The sequence below is a fragment of the Dasypus novemcinctus genome, chromosome 8 (assembly GCF_030445035.2).
Source record: "Dasypus novemcinctus isolate mDasNov1 chromosome 8, mDasNov1.1.hap2, whole genome shotgun sequence".
Lineage (NCBI taxonomy): Eukaryota > Metazoa > Chordata > Mammalia > Cingulata > Dasypodidae > Dasypus > Dasypus novemcinctus.
Genome location: NC_080680.1, coordinates 78,937,524 through 78,959,577, shown reverse-complemented (window position 1 = coordinate 78,959,577; position 22,054 = coordinate 78,937,524). Strand labels below are relative to the sequence as shown.

Genomic DNA, 22,054 nt, shown 5'->3' with positions numbered 1-22,054 from the left:
GAGGTATAGGTTTCCAATACCAAAGTTTTAAAAAGTAATATATAAAGCATGTTGTAGTTTAAAATTCATTGCAAAAATGTGCTATTTTAAAAAATCATACAGTAAAGTCTTTGTAAATGACTGAACCTTTTGTAATATAAATATTAGCCCTGAATGGAGGCACTGGATTGGAAGAAATCTGGGGCCCTTTCCTACACAGCTGATGAGAAAGAGAATTACCAAAAACAACAGAGAGTTACTTTGGAGTAAAGCAACTTTTATGCCTTACACTGGAGGAGCCAAGGAAGGATCATACCTCTTTTCTAGACAACCTGCCCTACTCATACATATTTCTGGCTACCTAGAGAACCCCTCCCTGATACAGTCTAGCATGACCAGATGAACTGGGTCAATCATGTTCCTTCTCCAAGAGTTTGAACTGGGACTATAGAAAAAATTAGTAGTTGGGTGGAGAGACTGATAGAGATGCTTGTGAAGCAGATAGAAACCAGAGTGGCCATGATGAGCTAGACCAGCACTAAAGTTAAGAGGAAGAAGAACCTATAGAAAAGCTGGCTGATTGGTGGGTGAAAGTGGGGCATGAAACAAAGTAGTTAAGAGAAGTAGAGATGCCATGAGAAAGATGGAGTAAGTATTGGTCCCTATAACTGTCTCAGAACTAATAGTTTCCCAATTCTAATTCTAGGCTCTGTGTATTTGCAACACTCACCAAAAAAAAAAAAAAAAAACAAAACCCACATTTATACCTTTGCTACTTACTCACCCCTTTTTACTTGAGGTAACTTGAGTGAACCTCTGTTCTTTGCAACTTAAAGAGCTTAAATGGAGGTTGGCTGTCACTGTGGGCACCAAGGTGGAAGGGAAAATGGACGTTAAATGTGTGGAACCAAAGTAAATGGGGGGTAAGAGAGGAGTTTCTTGAGAGTACACAAGGATGGATATAAAACATGTAATATTACACCATAACATATAGGAGATGACAGACTGATAATGTAAACCATAATGTAAAACATAGGATAACTAAAAATGTAAAGAACTGTGTATCCTAAAGTATGCACCATAATGTAAGCACAGATGTCACCTTGTTAGAAAGCTAATGTCTCAGACTCTGTACATCACTTTAAGTAAATATGATATGAATAGGGCGTAAGAGTATCACTGTGGAAGGGAAAAGGTTTTCTGGTGGATGTGTGGGAGTGCTGTATATTATATATATGCATTGCTGTGGTCTAGGACTCCTGTGAAGAAAAGCTGAATAATTAGGGGGGGAAAAAAAAAAAAGAAAAAGATAGGATGTGGAATTTTTTCAAGTCAACATTCTTTATCTAAGTTCTTTATCTAACTTTATCCAAGTTCTTTATCTATCCTTTAAACCCATCGCTATATGCCATTCCCTAGTAAGGGACCATGACATTATATTGGGCTTCAAATTTCGGGGAGTTCTGGATCACAGAGTGTTTCAACAATGGCAATGGAGGGATACTGGTATGGGATACCAATGACAGGTGATATATGGATGACAGGGAGCTGTACAGAACATATGTCCAGGGTGCATGGTAATGTTTGGATATACTCATAGTGGCAACAATTAAAAACCACAGCAGGGGGGGTACTGGGTTCCTGGCCAGTGGTGCTCTGTTGTCCCTAGGGGAGCAGCGACAGTCTCCCAGGTACAGCGGCGGGGACCGGGAGGGAGTGAGGGTTCAACAGTGAGCCCCTGATGCTAATGACTATGCTTGTGAGCTGATAAACCTAAAATAAGAACAAGGCCTAGAGCAACATTGTGCCTGGGAATTTCCTCCTGTCAGCCTTCATGTTACTCAAATGTGGCCAGTCTCGAAGCCAAACTCAGCATGTAAATGCAATGCCTTCCCCCCAGCGTGGGACATGACACCCGGGGATGAGCCTCCCTGGCACCGAGGGACCACTATCAACTACCAACTGATGATGCAACTGGAAAATGACCTCATATGGAAGGTTCAATGCGGATCAGCAGAATATCCATGTCTACATAAAATAACATGACTTTAAAATGCTGTTTGACCTAAAGTAAGGGGGAAATGGAAAGGAGAAATGAGTTTATATGGCTACGAGTTTCTAAAAAAGAGTCTGGAGGCTGGCAGAAGGATTGCCCTCATGCACAACCGAGCAGAGTCAGAGAGACAGATAAAGCAGATACAAGCCCCAGATATTGGTTCCTTTGAGGGCTAAAGAGACCCATGGGAGTTATGGTCATGGCCGATGGGGTTAACTACCAGGGCAGATGCCCCTCTTTGGAAATGGTGTTTATGTGTGATGAATCTGGACTCAGATGGGATCTCCCTTCATAAGACTTTCATGCTAATGTGCTGGAGGTGCAGTTAATGTTGGGGTTTAAGATATATTTAGGGGATTTGAACCTCTGGACTGACAATGTAATAGCCAGGTCCTGAGCCTCAACAGACTCCAGCACCTACAATCTGATTTATTGGACTTACCACACTCAGCTAAGATGGAGTTGAAGAAGGACAACCACCACACCATGGAGCCTAGAGTGATTACAACTGAAAATGGGAGGATTGCATCCAGCATCCATGTGGAATCTGAGCCTCCTCTTGACATAGAGGTGCAATGGACACAACCAATCCAATGTCCACATAGAAGAGGTGGCATTGGATTGGGAAAAGTGGACATGGTGGACGATGGGTATGGGGAAAGGCAGGAAGAGATGAGAGGTGGAGGCGTCTTTGGGACATGGAGCTGCCCTGGATGGTGCTTCAGAGGTAATCACCGGACATTGTAAATCCTCACAGGGCCCACTGGATGGAATGGAGGAGAGTATGGGCCATGATGTGGACCATTGTCTATGAGGTGCAGAGGTGCCCAAAGATGTACTTACCAAATCCAATGGATGTGTCATGATGATGGGAACGAGTGTTGTTGGGGGGGGTAGGGGGGGTAGGGGGGTGGGGTTGAATGGGACCTCACATATATATTTTTAATGTAATATTATTACAAAGTCAATAAAAAAAAAAAGAAAAAAAAAGAGCTTAAATAAATCATATTTGTCTTAGAGTTTTTCAGGCTCATAAAGAGCAGGAAGAGTAGGAAAACTTGGGCATTCCAAGCAGAGGGAACAAAATCATTAATAAAGATACAGAGGCATGGAGCCATGTAGCTTCCCAGGGACTAGAAAATTATTTATCCACTTATACCTCAATTTGTCCCAAAACAAGATTTGAGACTTAATACATGATACATTGAAAACTTAAGCAAGTGAGAAAATGGATGTGAAGTGAAAATAAGGGTAGGATACACCAGGGGTAGGGTATCTACACATAATTAACAGAATTAAGCTGCTTTGGCTAGGCAAAGAAGGCACGAACAGCTTCTCCTATCATCCTAGAAAGAAAAGCCAGTGGTCAGAGTATTATAGTATATACCTTTCCATCATTCATTTTTTCACTCATCAACTAATTCATTCAGTCATCATCCATTCACCCAGTATTTTTTAAGGATCTACTTTGTGCCAGGTTCTGGGATGGCAGCTAAAGAAGAGTGAAGGTTGAGTTGTTCCCCATTCCCAAGATTCTCAAATCTATGAAGGGAGATAAATAGAGGACATAAACCCATCATACAAACCAGAATCCAGTGAATGCCGTGATAGGACAAAGTCCTGTGAAACATGAAGTAATGAAACCAAAGTTTGATTAACAGCCTTGTCTTTTTCTTGCTTCTCCATATAATTCTGCCAGTGCTCAGCTATTGGGAAGATTGAACACTTCACAGAAATTCCTAACTGGCAGAAAACAATTTCATGTGGCTTGCTCACAGCTGGAGCCAGAGAATCAAAATTACTCTTTAGCATCAGCTTGCAGGCTGCAAAGCCCAAGGATCAGCAAAAGGGCCCTTTGCCCTTATTATTTGAGTACCTGGCATGTACCAAGTACTAACAATGTGTTAGGCTCCACAGTAAGGGGAGGAGGAGCCTCAAAGCTCACAGCTGTTTTGTAATCTGATAATTGTGCATGACAAACCTCAGACCATAACTCTCTGAAAATAGCATGACTGTAATCATAACAAATGGAACAGCCATTGGCAAAATTTGTTTTCTAGTTATCACTTCCAGAAGGAATTCCATTACACTACTGGGAGAAGAGAAAACCTCCCAACTTCCTGTCACTAAGCCTCTAAATCAGGGGTTCTTAACCTTTGTTCCACGAATCCCTTTGCCAGTCAGGTGAAAACCATGACCCCTTCTCAGAAGTAGCGACAGATAGTTTTATGTCACTCAACTAGCATAGGGTCAAATAACTACCATAATTTTGAAGTATGGATCAGTGTACGTGAGATATACAACAACTGTAATGTGATATGAAATGAATACCACTGTTATTTATTGCATACATTCATAAGTGAAGGAAATGCTAGATCTCAGTTAGAGGTCAGAGAAAATAAAGATAATAAGTTTATTTTTTTTCAATTCAAGCTCACAGATCCCTTGAAATCGTTCCATGGACACTATGCTCTAAATTATCATCATCTGCATACATCTTTTCCTCCTTTCTTCTTTCCTGTTACAAAGTGCTCCTCTTTCTGTCCACAGCTGATTCATTCTCACCTCCTAAGAGAATTTGGCCTAATCATTATTTTATCTCTCTCCTTTATCTTCAACTTCTCTTTCCATTGAGCGTCTTTCCCCTCGGCATTTAATATCTTCAGGTCTCAAGTCAATCTCTGAAAAAACAATCCCTGTCTTCTTGGTCTCTACCACCCTCTTAGACCAATTCAGTACGACTTTTATCCCTGAAATTTTTCTTGCCAAAGTCCCCAGAGACTTCATAATTATTAAATCTCACAGCTGCATCTCAGTTCTCATCTTCACTGACCCCTCAGTAGCATGTGACATGACTGATCACACTATGGTCACTATGAGCACACTCTTCCTTTGGCCTCTGGAACATTATTTTTCTTTGCTGTCTTCTTACCTCTTCTTACCTCACTAGTCACTCTTTCTTAGTCTTCATTTTGGGCTCATCTTCCTCTGCCCAAACCATAAATGCTGGTGTTCCTTCCTCAAGACTTCCCTGACTTCCCCAGAGTCAGCATTAGGACCCCTACCACAGACTTTCATACTACTCTGTGCTACTTCCCCCACCACATTCCATCATTCATTTAACAACCATTCATTGAGAACCTCTGAGGTGATGGCCACTGTTCTATGAGTTGGGGATACAGATGTCAGCAAAAGCACATATAGGCCCTACCCTCGAGTCTATGGGAGAGACACTTAAACAATTACACAAATAAATGAATAATTGCAAACAGAGAAGCATGTTATGAAAGAAAGGAACACAGAGCAATGAGACTATACAATAAAGGAACTTTACCCCTATCTTCAAGAACAGGGTAAGGAGAACCGAGGTGGGTTGTGGAGAGAAATCTTGGAGGGTATAAAGAGTGTTTCAGGAGACAACAGTACACCAGAATGAAGCACAGAAATAATGAGGGGAGAGTGGGACAGTTAAGGCTTAGAGAATGAGGCAAGCTCAGCCCATGAAGGGCCCTGAAGAGTTATCTGATGACCTGGTCCTTATCCTAAGAACAAAGGAGAGTGGAGCGGGTATAGCTCAGGGGTTGAGCCTATACTGTACAAGGTCCTGTGTTCAAAATCCCTGGTACCTGCAAAAAGAAAAAAAAAAAGAACAATGGAGAATCACTGAAAGCTTCTTAGTGATGGATGACAAAATCAGACTAATAGTTTAAAAAATCACTCTCTGAACCCTAGTGAAAACTATGGACTTTATTTAATAGTAATGTATTAATATTGGTTCATCAATTGGAACAAATGTACCATAATAATGCAAGATATTAATAAAAGGGAAAAATAAGTGTGGGGGAGAGAGGGCATATGGGAACTCTCCATACTAGTTGTCTAATTTTTCTGTAAGCCTAAAATTGTTTTAAAAAATAAAGTCTACTAATTAAGATAAAGAAAAACAACTGACCAGTATAAATTATTTTGGGGGGAAAAAAATGACTCAGTGCAGTGTAGAAAATGGATTGGAAGGGACATGAGTGGATGACAGAAGATCAGTTACAAGGCTGCAGCAAACCAGGTGAGAGATGATTGTAGGTTGGGCTAGGGAGGTGGCAATGAAGATGAAGCAAAGTTGTTTGATTTGAGAGATATTTAGGAGGTAAAGAAGTGAAGGATCCAGAGAGCAGACAGCTGGACGGGGGGCGGGGAAGGGGAGATAAATAAATTAAAATTTTTTTTAATTAAAAATAAAAAAGAAGTGAAGGATCAGAAAGTGGTTGTAGCTCAAGCAATTGGGCTCCCATCTACCATATAGGAGGTCCAGGATTCAATACTCAGGGCCTCCTGGTGAAGATAAGCTGGCCTGCGCAGAGTACTGACCTCCGCAGAGTGCTGCCCCGCACAGGAGTGCTGCCCCGCACAGGAGTGATGGCACAGCAAGATGACGCAACAAAAAGAGACACAGAGGAGAGCTAACAAGAGACACAGCAGATCACGGATCTGAGGTGGTACAAGAGAATGACCACGTCTCTCCTATTCCAGAAGGTCCCAGGATTGGTTCCTGGAGCCGCCCAATGAGAATGCAAGCAGACACAGAAGAACACACAGTGAATGGACACAGAGAGCAGACAATGGAGGGAGGGGGAAGAAATAAATAAACAAAAGCTTAAAAAAAAAAGTAAAGGATCATATCTAGGGCTTGGAAAAGATAAAGCGTAAATATAACACTGGGAAAAAGGTTACAAGAGTGAGGGTATCTTACTTTGGACATCTAGGAACACATTAACTTCCCCTAGATCAGGGTTTCTTTTTCTTTTTTAAAGATTATTTATTTATTTATTTGTTTATTTATTTATTTCTCCCTCCTCCCTTCCTCCCACCCTGCTATTTTTGTTGTCTGTTTTGTTTTCTCTTCTCATTTTCTCTCTTCTAGGATTCACTGGGATTCGATCCTGGAGACTCCTGATGTGGAGAGAGCTTCCCTGTCAATTGTGCCACCTCAGTTCCTGGTTTCTGTGCTTCCCTTTGACTCTCCCCATGTCTCTCTTTTGTTGCATCATCATCTTGCTGTGTGACTCACTTGCGTGACACTGGCTCACCACGTGGGCACTCATGCAGGCACTGACTCAGTGTGCTGGCAGGCTTTCTCTTCTTCTTTTTCACCAGGAGGGCCCAGGGACCGAACCCAGGTCCTCCCATATGGTAGGAAGAAGCTCTATCACTTGAGCCACATCCGCTTCCCAAAGGTTTCTTAACAAGGGATCAGTGAGCTTGAATTTAAATTAAAAGAAAAGCATTATTCTTGTGGGGACATGGTGCAGGTTTGATATATTTATTAAATAATACACAGTACAGTGTGGACTTAGTAAGGGGTCCATGGTTTTCACTTGACTGGCAAAAAGGTCCGTAGAACAAGAAAGGTTAAGAACTCCTGCCCTAGATGGTGCTCATCTCCTCTCCTCCTTTCTTCTACAGATCCCTGGACCAGTCACCAGACTCAAAACCTCTGGGTCATCCAAGATTCTCCTTTGACCTGGCACCCAATACTGCCCATACACCCCTACCCTACCACCCTTCATCTAGAGCAATATTTCTCAAAGTATTGTCCCAGAGGGGCCTCTTGAGAGACCACAGAATGATCCAAAAATGCAAGCCTTTTCTTTGGCTCTTACAGGAGAATGATGCAAAATTCCAGACTTTGATTTTTTATGGTAACCTACTGAGTTATAAAGGGGTACTAAAATTTGTTAGTCATAAACTAAAATTAGCTTTTAACTGGAGTTCACAGAAGACTCTAATTCAGTTCTCTACTAAGAAGTCTGGCTGCCAAGCAATGTTTGGCAACGCTGCAAAGCTCCTCCTGCACATATACACATGCAGCCAGTTGGAATCCTCACAATTTTTGGGAAGGACACTTTGTTATTGGAGCATATTTTGAGCTGGTCGTGGTTTATGGTGCCTGACATTCATACATTTTAATTACAAATTATGATTAATGGATCTCCATAATGATCAATTTAATATTCCGTGGGTTATTTGATTAACCTTACAGGGTAGAAGGATGCATCTCTCTGACCTTATCTCCTGCCACTCTCCTCCTCCCTTCCTTGCTATTGCAGAACAGGTTTAGCAGGCTTCCATCCCAGGGATTTTCCACTTGTTATACTCTATCTGGAACTCTTTTCCCCCTAGATATCCACAAAGCCAACTCCTTAATATCTTTCAGGTCTTTCCTCAAATATCATCTTTGTGAGACCTTCTTTAACCACCCTATTTAAATCATATTCTGGCTCCCTGTACTTCCTATTCTATTTTCCTGCTTTATTTTTCTTCTTGGCACCTATCCCCAAAAGATATTTTTTAATTATTTGTTTATTAACAATTTATTGCCAGCTAAAAGATAAACACCCCATGAGGGCAGGAATTTTTGTTTGTTTTGCTTAGTGTTCTATCACCAATACCTAGAACAGTATTTGACATAAAGGAGGTGCCCAATAAATATTGAATGAGAATGAAAATTTGTATCATTGATACTTTTTTCCAACATTCTTATTTTCCAACATTCAGTTCTTAAGGCATGGGTGCATAGTGGTTCAAATATAAATCATTCATAGCCTTACTGCTAAAGAAGATATTAAACATGAACCCAGCAAATTATGCTTATACAGTGACATTTCCATGCTATCACTCCTCACTGGTCTCCTCATCCCAGACTCACCCCTTCTTATCCTTCAAACACACCCAGATCAAAATTTCCAAAGACGGAAACGGACTTTGGCCCAGTGGTTAGGGCGTCCGTCTACCATATGGGAGGTCCGCGGTTCAAACCCCAGGCCTCCTTGACCCGTGTGGAGCTGGCCATGCGCAGTGCTGATGCGCGCAAGGAGTGCCTTGCCATGCAAGGGTGTCCCCCGCGTGGGGGAGCCCCACGCGCAAGGAGTGCGCCCTGTGAGGAAAGCCGCCCAGCGTGAAAAGAAAGAGCAGCCTGCCCAGGAATGGCGCCGCCCACACTTCCCGTGCCGCTGACGACAACAGAAGCGGACAAAGAAACAAGACGCAGCAAATAGACACCAAGAATAGACAACCTGGGGAGGGGGGGAAATTAAATAAATAAATAAATCTTTAAAAAAAAAAAATTTCCAAAGAAAAACTCAGGCCATTCAGAATTTATATGCAACTCATTTCCTGAGAATTTAATAATTTCAAGCATTGTGTTAGGTGCAAGGGAATCACTGATGAATGGGACAGACATGATCCTTGCCATCACAGACTTTACAGTCTAGTGGGGATATCATCCTATCCTGTCTCCAGAGAGGGCATTTAATCTCTTGTGGGAGAAGATGATGGTGGGGTGGTTTGAAGCTATATGTACCCCAGAAAGATATGTTCTTAAATTTACTCCATTCCTGTGGGTATAGACCCATTGTAAGTAGGACCTTTGGAAGAGGCTACTTCAATTAGGGTATGACCCATCTCATTCAGGATGGGTCTTATTCCTCGTTTGAGCTTCCTAGGCTGCTTAAAACAGATGCCATGAAACAGATTGGCATAAACAATGGGAATTTATTACCTTACAAGATTACAGGTTTGAAGCTGTGAAAATGTCCAAATCAAGGCATCATCAAGATGATGCTTTCTTCCTGAGGACTGGCTACCAGCAATCCTCAGCTCCTCTGCCACATAGCAAGGCACAAGGCAGCATCTCCTGGTCTCTCCCTTATTTTCCAGGTTTTGGTGGTTTCAGATTCTTGCTTTGGTGCCTTCCTCCCCTCCTTTTCCCTCCCCTCCCCTCCCTTCCTCCCTCTCTATCTCTCTTCATTTCATTTATAAAGGACACCAGTAAGGGGATTAGGACACATCCTGAATGAGGTGGGTCACACCTTAACTGAAGTATTCTCATGAAAAGGTCCTACTTACAATGGGTTTACATCTACAGGAATGGATTAGATTTAAGAACATATTTTCCTGGGGAATATACAGCTTCAAATCACCACAGTTCTCTTATTCATTGAACTAAGTTCTGGAGAATAGAGACAACATCTCAGATATCTCTAGGTCACCGCCTTCCCAACTTAGCACTGAACCAAGTAGGGCGTCACTGAGATAAAAGCATTATAAATACAACCAGCACAATCCAACCTTGTCTCATACCTCACACACCAATATTTATACTGTGCTAAAACAACCCTTCTCTCCAGGGGCAATGTGAAGGGACAGTTGTCCCAGGTTTCTCTTCTGTCAGTTGTCACCCCTCTTTGTTCTCCATCCAACTAGTCTCTAATGTCTCTCCTAATGTTTCTCCAATGTCTCCCCAAATGGACTGGAGAAACTGATCCACAAGCTTGTTCAAACTGCAAGTGCTAGAAAAGGCAACTCTAATCTATGGTGATGGAAAGCAGATCAGTGGTTATCTGGGAGGTGGAGAAGGGAGGAAGGAACTGACTAGGATGAGATACAAGGGAAATTTGGGGGCAATGGAAATGTCCTATATCTTGATTATGGTAATGGTTATGCAAGTGCATAAATTCGTTAAAACTTGTCAACATGTACAACTAAAATGGTCCAGTTTATTTTATGTAAACCAGACCACAGTAATGCTGATTTTTAAAAAACCATAAAACTACATGTAAATTAAGAGTCAATAGGCCCAAGCACAGTATATGAGCTTTAAAACAGCTCAACCTTGACATAAAACTAGGGCATGGCCATATAGGAATAGCAGCCTCCCCATGGCTGCAGAGATCTAAGAAAGAAGGGTCCACCTGCCACATGAGGCCAAGTGAAAGAAGCAGAGGAGCAAAGGCTAATATGGAGGAGGCCAGATCAAAATATGTAAAGTCATAAGCAGCATGGGCACAGCTTTGGTCTCCAAACTTCAAAACACCTAAGGCTATGTGAGGTAAATCTAAAATAAATAAATAGAAGTCCTGCTTCCCAGACCCAGAAACTGCATATTAGCCCCAGGTGGTAATTCATAAAGGATTTGGAAAAGGTAATTCCTGAAGTGAGTTCACCACAGAGGCTGCTCCAGAAGCTGGGACTACCTTACTTTCCATAGCGATGGTGGGGAAGAAAGCAGAACTCTCTGTTGGGTGGGTAATAGAGGTTAGAGGCAAGCGAGCAAGGCCACAATGTTCACAAGGCAGAGTAAGGTCGCAGGGTTAGACTAGAGGGTCACAGGGAAGACAGACATATGACATAGCTGGGGCCCAGTGTTTGGAGTGTGTGGTATGTGAAGTGGGGGGCTAGGATGGGAAACGTGTCTCTCTCCTCTTTCTCTTTACCTGATTTTTCTTTCATTTTTCTTTCTCTCCTTACAAGTATCCCAGCACAGAAAATCTGCACCAAACTCGAGTTTGTTCTGTGTCCCCTGTAAAGTTCTCTTGCACTCCCTTTGAGGACTTCCAAAGGGCAAGACTTCCCCATATAGACTAGCACAGGGCACACGACAAAGGATTGGACAAGTGATTTCTTTGGGACAAGAATGTGAGGACAATGAGGAATGTACTGGTTGAAGGGGAGTAGATAGGGAGGATGGGTTGGTCAGGATGGGGTCAGTGGAGTGAGCAGAGTGAGGGAATGGAATGGTGAGGGGAGGACAAGTGAGAAAGAGGCAGGAAATAGTGGATCAGGAGCAGTGTGGAAGAGGAGGCAATGGTCAGTGGGAAAGAGTAGGACAAAGTCAGAGGTCATTGGGTGCATAGGCCAGGGGTCACAGGGGAAGAGAAGGTTAGAGGTCAACGGGGAAAGAAAGGTCAAGGATCAGTAGGAGAGACATGACCAGTGGTCACTGGGGGCGAAGGCCAGAGGTCATGGGATGGGGAGAAGACAGATCCCGGTGTGCATTACCTGCTTCAGGAGAGGCTGTTTAGGGGGCATCTTTTCTAAAGCAGGAAACGCTTCAATCTCTTGAGCGCCTACTAAACACTCTCTGGCCTGAGGCACGAAGTGCGTCCTTCACGTCGACCACGCACAGGAAATCCGGACACTCTCCTACTTCAATCCCCAGCCTCAGGGGCTCTTTGGGGACATCTACCGTTGTGGGTCCCAGGGCCTTGCAGGATAGACTCGGCTCCTCCCTGACGCGGTTACCCAGCAACCGACCGGCAGCCAAGGCGCAGGCGCCTCGGGTGGCCCCTCCCGGCCCGGGGGAGGAGGCGGGGGAGGCGGGGAACGCCCACCCGCTAAGCCCCGCCCCCTCGGAATAATGCGTCCGTCGGCCGCGCGCATTCGGGACTCCCGCCTGTAGGAGGGGCTGGGGGCTCCCGGACCCGGCCTCCTCATGAATAATGCAGGTCCGGGCGGTGTCCCGGACCCGGAAGTGGAGTTGCCGAGTCACCGCAGTGGCTGAGCTTCTGACAGGAGGCGGCGGCGGGGGAGGAGGCGAGGCAAGACCTGCGGCTCGGCCCGGCCTCAGCCGCGGTAGCGATAGGCAAGCCCGCGGAGCCGCGCCGGCCTCGGCCCGCCCGCCAGCCGCGCTCCCCGCGCCCCCCGGCCGCGCGCCGCCCGCCCGCCCGACTCATCCCCGGCGGCCTAGTCTGCACCACTCGCCGGGCTCCTGGGGCCGCCGTCCCGCGCGGTCCCGTCGGCGTCCCCGGCCGCGCCCGGCCCCGGCCCGCCCGCTCGCCGGCACCATGATGGAGGAGATCGACCGGTTCCAGGTGCCCACCGCGCACTCGGAGATGCAGCCGCTGGTGAGGGGGCGGGCGGGCCGCGCGGGAAGGGGCGCCGCCTAAGGAGGAGGGAGGGAGTCAGACCGTGGGGGCCGTGCGGAGGGGGCGCCATCCGATGGGGCGAAGACCCCTGGAAACGGGGAGGGGGGCCTTGCAGGCCAAGGAAACCGCGTGAGAACACGCGCCGTGGGAGCAAGGGGGCCTGTAAAGGCGGAGCGCACTGCCGGCGGAGGCAGGCCGAGGGAGCTAGAGGGAGCGCCGTCGGATGGAACCGGGGGGCACAATGGTGCACACGGCCGGTGGGGGTCGGCAGCGGGGGTTGGCAAGGAAACCGTGGTGGGGTACCACCCGCGGCAGGCCTGGGGGGCTGGGGAAGGGCGGGGTGTGTGCCAGCGTTTAGCCCTAGAGGCCTGCGATGTGCAGGGAGGGGGGGGCCTGGGGGGGGGGGAGCCGTCAGGCTAACAGGGACAGGGATTAGGCTAGTAAAGGAGGAGGGGCCTGCCGGCGCTCGGCTGAATATGGATAGGAACGCGGGGCCTGGGCGAGGGTCTGACTGGGGACAGGGGTTCCGTGCAGGGCCCGGGAATTCCGTTCCTCTCCGGAGAGGAGCGCAGCAGTCTGGGCTGGGGGTACCAGAGCCAGCGGGCGGAGTGCGCGGCGACGAGATGGAGACTCAGGCGCGTGGATGAGGCGCCTGGGAACCAACGGGAGAGGGGGGCGGGGCCGCGCTGGAACCGCCTGTGCCCACCAGCCCCGAAGAACCCCCAGCCTCCTAGGCCTACGTGCTTGGAGTTCCTTGCTGGGCGCCGATCCTGCCGCCTGTCCGCGGTCCTGGAGTCTGGGAGGGAGGAATGATGTCATCGCTGCCGGCTCAGAAGGGATGGAGGAGGGAGGGCGAGGCGGGCGCACGGAGGCCAGGCCTGGGGGAGACCATGCCCGCTGGCCACCGCCCTGGGGACCACCTGACTGGCTGATCCCTCAGCGCCAGTGCAGGAGATGCGAGGGCCTAGCCAGTTGATATGCGGGAAGGGAGAAAAGGGAGTACCCGGACACTGTTCGCTTTTCCTTCTTTCCCCCATAAAGCCAAGGGAGAGCTGGAAGGAGGCAGTGCGGGCGGAAAAACAGAAGGCGTGGATTCCTTGCCTAGTAGAGCTCTCCAAATTCTGAAGCTCTGGGGCTCCTTAAGCCTTCTCTCTGTGTTAGGTCCGGAGGCTTCTGTCTGATAGATGTGCTTTGTGACTTCCTGGACAAGTAACCTCCTCATTCCAGCAACCAAATGGGCCTTGGCAGGGACCCATGACCATCCATCTCTATGCACAGCTTTTGGGAAAAGTTAGAGAATCAGTAGCACCACTAAGCAGGAGCTAAATGACTTTTTTTCCTTCTTTTGTGACTACTTAAACAATTCTAGAAGCCATAACAGTAGCTTTACCGAAGTGTACAATATTAAACTAGGGAGAGAGATGCTGCAGGACTTCTTTCCTAGCCTGATACCATTGCTGGAGGAAAGTTGGTCCCATGAATTTTCAGAAGGACTTTGGCTTGGCTAAGAGAACTTTCCTTTCCAGGCTCTCTTTCCGGCCAACGTGGCTTTCAGACTGGATTGCCCTTCTAGTTCTGAGCATCTACTCAAGAACCAAAGAGGGGGTGGATGAAGGAGGAGAAGGAGAACAACGTGAGAAGAAGGAAGCAATGAGTTGGTTCTTATGTCCCACCTGGGATGCCTGAGGTGGGAGGCAACAGCTGTCTAGGGAAAGGAGGAAAGGAATGGGATCATGGGGTTCTCCCAGTTGTTCTTGGTGCCTTTGTTATTGCCTGATGGCCTGAATAGTGGTATGTCCAGGTAGAGGCCTCAGAGGACTGTGTGGCCCTGGAATAGGAAAAGCGCTTGTGGACAAGGAGACACTTTTCAGAAAAGCTGCAGCTCTCTTCAGACCCTTCCCTTGAAGACTGAAGGAGACTTCTCTGCCAAAGAATACTTCGTTGAAGTTGAATGAGAGCCTTATGGAAATAGCAATACAATCATTCCCCATGTGGGATTTGTAGAATTTCCCCACATTTCTCTGCCTCTTGACCCCTATCCCCAGGTTAAGTCTAGAGGCACCCCAAAATGCCTCTTTAAATGCCCTGTGTATTTGTTGAGACCATCAGAATCTTGGGTGGGGTTCTAAGGCACCTAAGCTTGATGTACCCTATTCCCCGACGCCCTTCATTTAAGGGCCTACGGAGTCAAGATGGTATGCAACAGAGGTAAACGACAGAATAGAGGGCCAAAGTGGCTCTTTGATGTTATTTGGGTATGCCATTCGCACTGGGGGTCCAGACTCAGACTCAGCTGTGACTTAATTCATTTTTTGCCATTATCAAGATCTCTAGAGAGCCTCTCCTTTTCTCTGACCTCAGTTTTCCTGTGTATGAAATTTTAAAAACTATTCCTTAAAGTTTAAACAATAGCTCCCATTCTCTCCTCCAACAAATATCATGGGGACCTGATGCTATTGATTCACCAAAAATTTTTTGAGCATCTTCTGTGTTCCAGATAATGCAGTTAGGTGTTGGGGATACAGTGGCTAGCAATGCAGACACAGATGTGACCCTTCCCTCTTCAGTCTCACAGTTCAGCAGACATTTTCTTTCTTTTGCTCATTCCCTCATTGTGAGCCTCCTCAAGGCAGAGTGGGGGCTGCCTCCTTAAACTGTAAGGGAAACAGGGCAATGCTTGTGTCAGTATCATTGCCCCTTTTGGACCAAGCTATCTGTATAGTGCCATCATCAAATAACTCTCCCTCCACCCATCGTGGGGGTGGGGGAATCCAGAGGTCATTCCTTACAATGTAGCACTCTAGGGGGAGAACTTATTTTTTATTTACTTGAAAAAGAAACTCAAGCTTGAAAAGGAGGTCTAGGGGAGTGGCAGGAGCTGGGAGAGAAGGCGAAGGGAGCAGATCTGGGTGTTTCCAAGGTGCTAATTTAAGCATTAGTTCTCAGCTAGTGGGAGGAAGAGGAAGAGATCCTTGTCCTGTTGCTGCTGCTGTTGCCACAGCTGCATGGAGCGGCTTGTGTGGGGTGGGAGTTTGCCTGAAGGGAATGGCCTCCCTCCTTTCCCCGACGCACCAATGACTTAATTGGCCTGTCTGCATCTCAGCAGCTGAACCAGACCTAGGCCTAGTCCCTAGAGCTCCCCAGGGCCTCTTCCTATTTCCTCATGAAAGAAATGAGATCTCCTCTAGGAGACCAATTCTCTGGGCCCCACTCCTGCCGGGTCTATCTCTGAGATAATCCCAAGTATTTCTGAACACAGACTGTCCCGAAGAAACTGCCAGGAATAGGCAGATTTTGTGTGTCAGCTCTGTGCCCATGCCATACACCTCAACGACCTAGGGAAGCTCCCCGCTGTCGGAGGCTTTCTGTTAACAGTTTGTTTGAGTTTGGGCTATTGTCTGTGTATGCAGCAGGGCTAGGCTAGCTGGCCCAATTGCCTGCGGCTGGACTGGTTGGTACAGCCGCACAGTCTATGTCTTCTCTTCAGCTGCAATTGGAGAGGAAGAGATTTGTTGCAAGAAAAACAAATGGAGCTTTTAAGCACTTAATTGTATCAGGCACAACCCTACCTCCTGTGCATTCACAGACTAAAGGAGACTTAAAGAATGGCATATGGCACTAAGCAGGGTCTCTGCACCAGTGAGAGAATTGCTAGTCTAGGCTCACTGAAACCTGGGTTGTCTATTAATTCATTTGTTTGGTTCATGAGCATTTGTTAATTATCTACTCAGTTCCAGGTATTTTTAAGGATATGGAGGCAAGTGAGCTCTATACAGTGGATTGATAGGGAAAGATGGGCTCAAATGGCTGTAGGGAGATTTTTAAATACATGTCAAGAAGGAGCAGAGATCAATGGAGGGTGTTCCTGAGAAAGAATGACATTTCCCTTGGAAGAAGGTAAGGAAGGCCAAGGTTCCAACCCTTTGATCAAGTGAGCTTGGAAAGGGGTTTCAGACCCTTTCTGCTTCCTGACATGGCTGGAGATGGTCAGGAAATTAATTCAGTGAGTGGGCCACAGCAGCCTCTGAAAGTGGCAGAGAGAACTTTGTAAAGATAGCAAGTAGCCATCGTGGAAAATTGATCTAGATGTATTATATGGTCTGGGTCCTTAAGTTGCCTCTTTGAATTCAGAAGAATACAATTTAAGGGTGAATTCGCCTTAAATTGGTCTGCGTGGCTTATAATCCATCAGTATTTCTCAAGCTCCTGGGGAGCGACAAGCCCTTCTTTCTTCCTGACTTGCAAACTGAGAATCAGATTTGCTCAAGACCTCAGCCCCTCACTACTCATCTTCTCATTCAACGAACACTTGGTAAGAACCTGTTCTTTGCTGGATGCAGTGCTAGGTACAGTCTAGAATAGATTGATACAGGGTGATGGGCACTGTAACAGAAATAAGAACTAGGTCCAGTAGAGTCAAAGCAAAATAGGAAGCGTTCTCATCAAGTGGTCAGGGAAGGCTTCACAGAGTAGACATTGCTGAACTGGCTTTTGAAAGAGGACTAGCAGCTTGGCAGACAGAGGACAGGAGTTCCAGGGAAATGACATAGAAGAAGAGACAAAAGAGTGCATTTGGAATGAAAGAAGGGTTGTAATTAAGGGAATAACATGATTAAATTTGAGTTTAGGGATATCATTCCAGTGGTGAAGGAGGGATCAGAGGAGGTGAAAATGGACATTAGAAAACTAATATGGGGGTAGGTGCAAAAATCCAGGCAAGAGATGATAAAGGACTGCACTAAAGCAGAAGCAGAGAGAGGTAGCATGGGGGACAGATACACAGATGACAATATAGTGGAATAGGCAGCATGTTGTCTATTTGGAGGTTTGGAGGTTGGGTGGAGAGGTAGGAAGTCAAGGATGACTCCCAGGTTTCTGGTATGGACACCAGGGTGGAGGGTGGGACCATCAGCACCACCTAGGAAATTTGGGGACCCATCTACATCTTGGCCTCATTTGCTGCTTACATGGGAGAAGCCTGCTGTTTTCCTTTGCTCTGCTGCTAGAAGCTGAATCCTTGGGATTACGGAGACCCAGGAGTCCTGGTAAACCAAAGGACAAGGTGGCACTCGTCCGACAGCCTCAAAAGAACTGCCTAGAAATATGTTCAGCTGCTAGTGAATCCTTTTCCCTTGCAATCTCTTTTGATGAATGCACGAGAAATCTGTAGCATCAAGGATCCCCAGTGGCCTCTGACCCCCACCTCCACCCCAGCAGCACCTTGATGAAGGAAAAAGAAAATCCTTTGTTGTCTGAGAGAGTTTTATGTTGCAGTTTCTAGCCTGGCCTTTTACCATCAATTGGTTAAACCTATTTCTGACTGACTGAGCTAAGCACTTTCACTGATTTCTTCTAAGAATGAATGTGTGTGTTACTCTATCACCTGGAAGAGTTAGAATAGAAAAGGATATGTGCCTCCTTTCTCTGAGACCAGCCTGAAAAGCTGCATTTGGGGTAGAAGCCCAGCTGCTATCTTCCATGCAAGGTGTGCCAAGGGAGATTTCTGGAGTGAGATCACTCAGAGGTGACTTGGCTTCTCTGAGGCCCCAAGTGTGACCTCTGTAGGCAAGTGCTTCCATGATAGCTGGGGCTCAGGCTGAGTCATTCCCAGCCCCCAGCTGCCTGCTGCCCTTGACTGTCTATAGCCTGGAGTGGACAGAAATGGAAAACAGAGGTTTCTTCCCTCCAACCTGATTAGCTTCAGGGACCCTCTCCCCTCCTTGAAAGGGCAGATGGAACCTTGTATCTAGAGAGGGGACATAGGAAACTCAGCTTCTTGGGCTTACCTGCTGCATGCCTTCCAGCTGACCCTAGGAGAACTGGTAAAGGGAGCCCCAAAAGGGATTAGAAGGAGACAATATGAGGCAGATACCAGACGTGCTGGCTAAAGGAAGCAAGAGGTGTGGTTCAGCAGGCCCTCAAGCCATTGTTTCCTATGGAGACTCCCTGATAGGAATCTGGCCATCTGGGCAGGAGGAAGGAAGGAAGGAGGTAGAGCTGGGGACCAGCTCTGAATCTGGCTCTATTCTGGAGTTCTGAAATTGGCACCTGACCCAAAGGCCTCACTGTGAGGGAGCCAAATGTACTCTTGGGCTGCAGGGAGGGACTCTGGAGTGGAGAAGTCATCGAGGAAGGAGCTGAGAGGGTCTGGCCTGAGAGAGTGGGTGACAATGGTGCCCGCAAGAGTTTCCTCCCAAGGTTTAATTAGTAGGAAGCCAGTCACATAAATATGTACTTGCATTTGTTGTTGCTGTTATTGAAAGATGTCAAATTGAGAATCAAGGTTGTGATTCTTGAGGGTTAACCTGAACTTTTTGTGATGATGGTGATGTGTGTGAGTGTGTGCACAGTTAAGAGGGAACAAACAACCATGAAGGTGCTCTCAGAATGACGATTCTAACCCTGAGAGGTAAGACAAGAGGCCACACCCTGGCAGAAATGAGCCTCGCTACTGTGCCGTCTTGCCTGGTTTTACCAGTTTGGGTCACCAACTCATTGTTGTCATAACCAGAGTCCACCCTTCTATCTATAACACCTGAATGGAGCACTTTAAGATTAATGAGGGAAGCAGATGTGGCTCAATCTTTGGGCTCCCGCCTACCACATGGACGGTCCCTGGTTCAGTTTCTGATGCCTCCTAAAGAAGACAGTGCTCTGGGGCAATGGGCTAGCGGGGCAAGCTGATGCAACAAGAAACACAGGAGGAAAAACAAAAGTGACACAACAAAGCAGGGAATGGAGGTGGCTCAAGTGATTAGGTGCCTCCCCCCCCATATCAGAGATCCCGGGTTTAGTTCCCAGTGCATCTTAAAGAAACAAGGAATACAAACAGACATAGCAAGTGCAAACCATGAGGGGATGGGGAAAAATAAATAAATAAAATAAATCTTAAAAAAAAAAAAAAGATGAGTGAATTAACTAAAACCAAACTGTGGCTTAAGAATCATATACCTTTTGCTATGTAGTTAACTAAAACATAATTAAGGAAGCGGACTTGGGCCAATGGATAGGCGTCTGCCTACCACATGGGAGGTCTGCAGTTCAAACCCCGGGCTTCCTTGACCCGTGTGGAGCTGACCCATGTGCAGTGCTGATGCGCGCAAGGAGTGCCATACCACGCAGGGTGTCCCCACGTAGGGGAGCTCCACGCGCAAGAAGTGCACCCAGTAAGGAGCTGCCCAACATGAAAGAAAGTGCAGCCTGCCCAAGAATGGCGCCGCACACATGGAGAGCTGACACAGCAAGATGATGCAACAACAACAAAAAAGAAAAAACAGATTCCCGGTGCTGCTGATAGGATAGAAGCGATCACAGAAGAACACACAGCAAATGGACACAGAGAGCAGACAACTGGGGGGGATGGGGGAAATTAATAAAAAATAAATCTTAAAACATAATTATATATAAGCTATAAATGATTTATAATGGAGTTCCCATATTAATTTCCCGTTTTATTCTTCCAAAGGAATTGATGAGCCCCTTAGTCAAGCATGGCTTAGACTGGCATTTCTTACAGTATATTTTTAGAAATATTGATCCCTTGAGATACTTTATGTAAAAAAAAAAAAAAAAGGCTCCAGAGACAAATCCTTTGGAAAACACTATATAACTCTATCCTATCACAGGGCCAACTAGCATTTTAGTAGTTCTGAGAAGTCCTGAAGTAAAGGAACCTCTTCAACTTTGCTTAGCTTAGTGTTGCCCAAGCTTATTTAACTGTGGCACCGTTTATCATGTTTATATCTATTACCGTCTTATAGAACCAGTGCGTTTCATGGAATACTCTTTGGGAAACTCTGGCTTAGAAATTAAGTCTCTCTTCTGATCCAGTTTAGATTTATATTCTTCCCAGTTCTTTTGAGCCATTTTTATAGCCCATACCATTTTGCCCCATGCTAGTCGCTAATGGGATGTGGCTGCTTTGTTTTAGGGCCTGAACTTATTGCCATGAATAGAAAGTTTGTAGTGAATTTTGGACAGATATAGAAGCAAATACTAAGTGCCCAGCTTTTCTCATGATATTGCAAAGGAGATTTTGCTTCCCTTCTACCAAAAGCTGCTTGCTTTTTTAAAAATTTTAATAGCTTTACTGAGATGTAATTCACATATCATACAATTCGCCCATTTAGAACTTTGCTTTTAATCCTGATGTGGCTGCACTGTGCTTGTGCCTCAGTTTTCATTCTCTTTTTTACCTATGGGCTATGCTCTGCCCTTCTGTGTTCTGCCAAGCAAGAGAGAAGATAAAGATTCTAGTCCAAATCTTTTGTCAGGAAGAATCCCATCTCAATTGGGATTTAAATTGAAAACTGATCCCCTGATTAGGGGATGCCTCAATACTTCTTCTACAGTACCATTAAATATCCCCACTGGCCAATGCAGCTCAAAAGACGTTCCTGCATAATAATTGTACACCCCTTACTCCATCGGCTACATAAAGTATGGATGATAAGTAGGTTTCAGCCCTTAGGTCAATGCCCATTGAACATAGTAGCTGCCTAGCACATTGTGTTAAGATGGATTCTGTGGCAGAGTGCTGGTTAGGAGAAAGAGTGACATCTTCCATGCAGTTCTAGTGCTCTTGATTGCCATCCTAGCAGCCCTGAATCATTATAGTTATCCTGGCAGGGAATACAGGAAAGGGAGACTCTTGGGAATATTAGCCAACTCAGCAATCTGTTTCACTGAGGAGTTGGAGTCTTATCATATGGCTCCTTAAGAAAGGAATGGGGAAAAATACTGATCTTTCTTACCCCAGTCCTCAACACTTGTTTTTAAAGTGTTTAACTGATATAAAGTTAATAGTCCTTTGGAAAAAGTTAGGCCAGATGAGAGGGAGTAACCTTGACTCTGCTAAGTAAGTAAGAGGGAGAAGAGGCAGATTCAGGAAAGAGTTCATGAATATCACATAAGTGGTTGGCCATACTTAAACTAAAACCATAAGCCTTTGACTGAAAGAGCAAGAGGAAGGAGTGAGCTATGAGAGAAGACTCTTACATCAGCAGTTACTGGAGAGAAAAGGCCCTACAATATTTCACACAGCCTTAGCACTCTTTTTTCCAGGCTAAGCATGCCTTGTTTCCCCCTACCATTTCTCAGGAGATTGGTTTCTAAATTCCCAAGCATCCTGGCTGCCCTAGTAGAGTTTCTTACCCCTGGAACTAGACACAGACCTCTCCATGTCATCTGACCAGCACAGGTTACAATTGGACTGCCACTGCCCATAATATTGATATTGGGCTTCTATTATTGTATTATTGCCAGTTGAGGCTTCATGATCATATTTAAGAGTTGCACCCATTGTTATATGAAACTTGGG

The 22,054-nt window shown here is 46.0% G+C and overlaps 2 protein-coding genes across 8 annotated transcripts in view; one reads left to right on the top strand and one right to left on the bottom strand.

Moving 5' to 3' along the window:
- DNAI1 (dynein axonemal intermediate chain 1) overlaps positions 1-12,440 on the bottom strand; it is a 64,757-nt gene extending 52,317 nt beyond the window's left edge. The window contains exon 1 of one of the 2 annotated variants that reach the window (XM_058302006.2): positions 11,870-12,440. In XM_058302006.2, the coding sequence (XP_058157989.1) occupies positions 11,870-11,899 (30 nt within the window). In that variant the 5' untranslated portion in view covers positions 11,900-12,440. The remainder of the gene's footprint in view (positions 1-11,869) is intronic. The other variant, XM_058302005.2, reaches the window with a different exon arrangement.
- Positions 12,275-22,054, top strand: part of FAM219A (family with sequence similarity 219 member A) — a 52,709-nt gene continuing 42,929 nt past the window's right edge. For 4 of the 6 annotated variants that reach the window (XM_058302011.1, XM_058302010.1, XM_058302008.1 and 1 more), the window contains exon 1: positions 12,275-12,714. In XM_058302011.1, the coding sequence (XP_058157994.1) occupies positions 12,310-12,714 (405 nt within the window). In that variant the 5' untranslated portion in view covers positions 12,275-12,309. The remainder of the gene's footprint in view (positions 12,715-22,054) is intronic. The other 2 variants (XM_058302012.1, XM_058302009.1) reach the window with 1 other exon arrangement.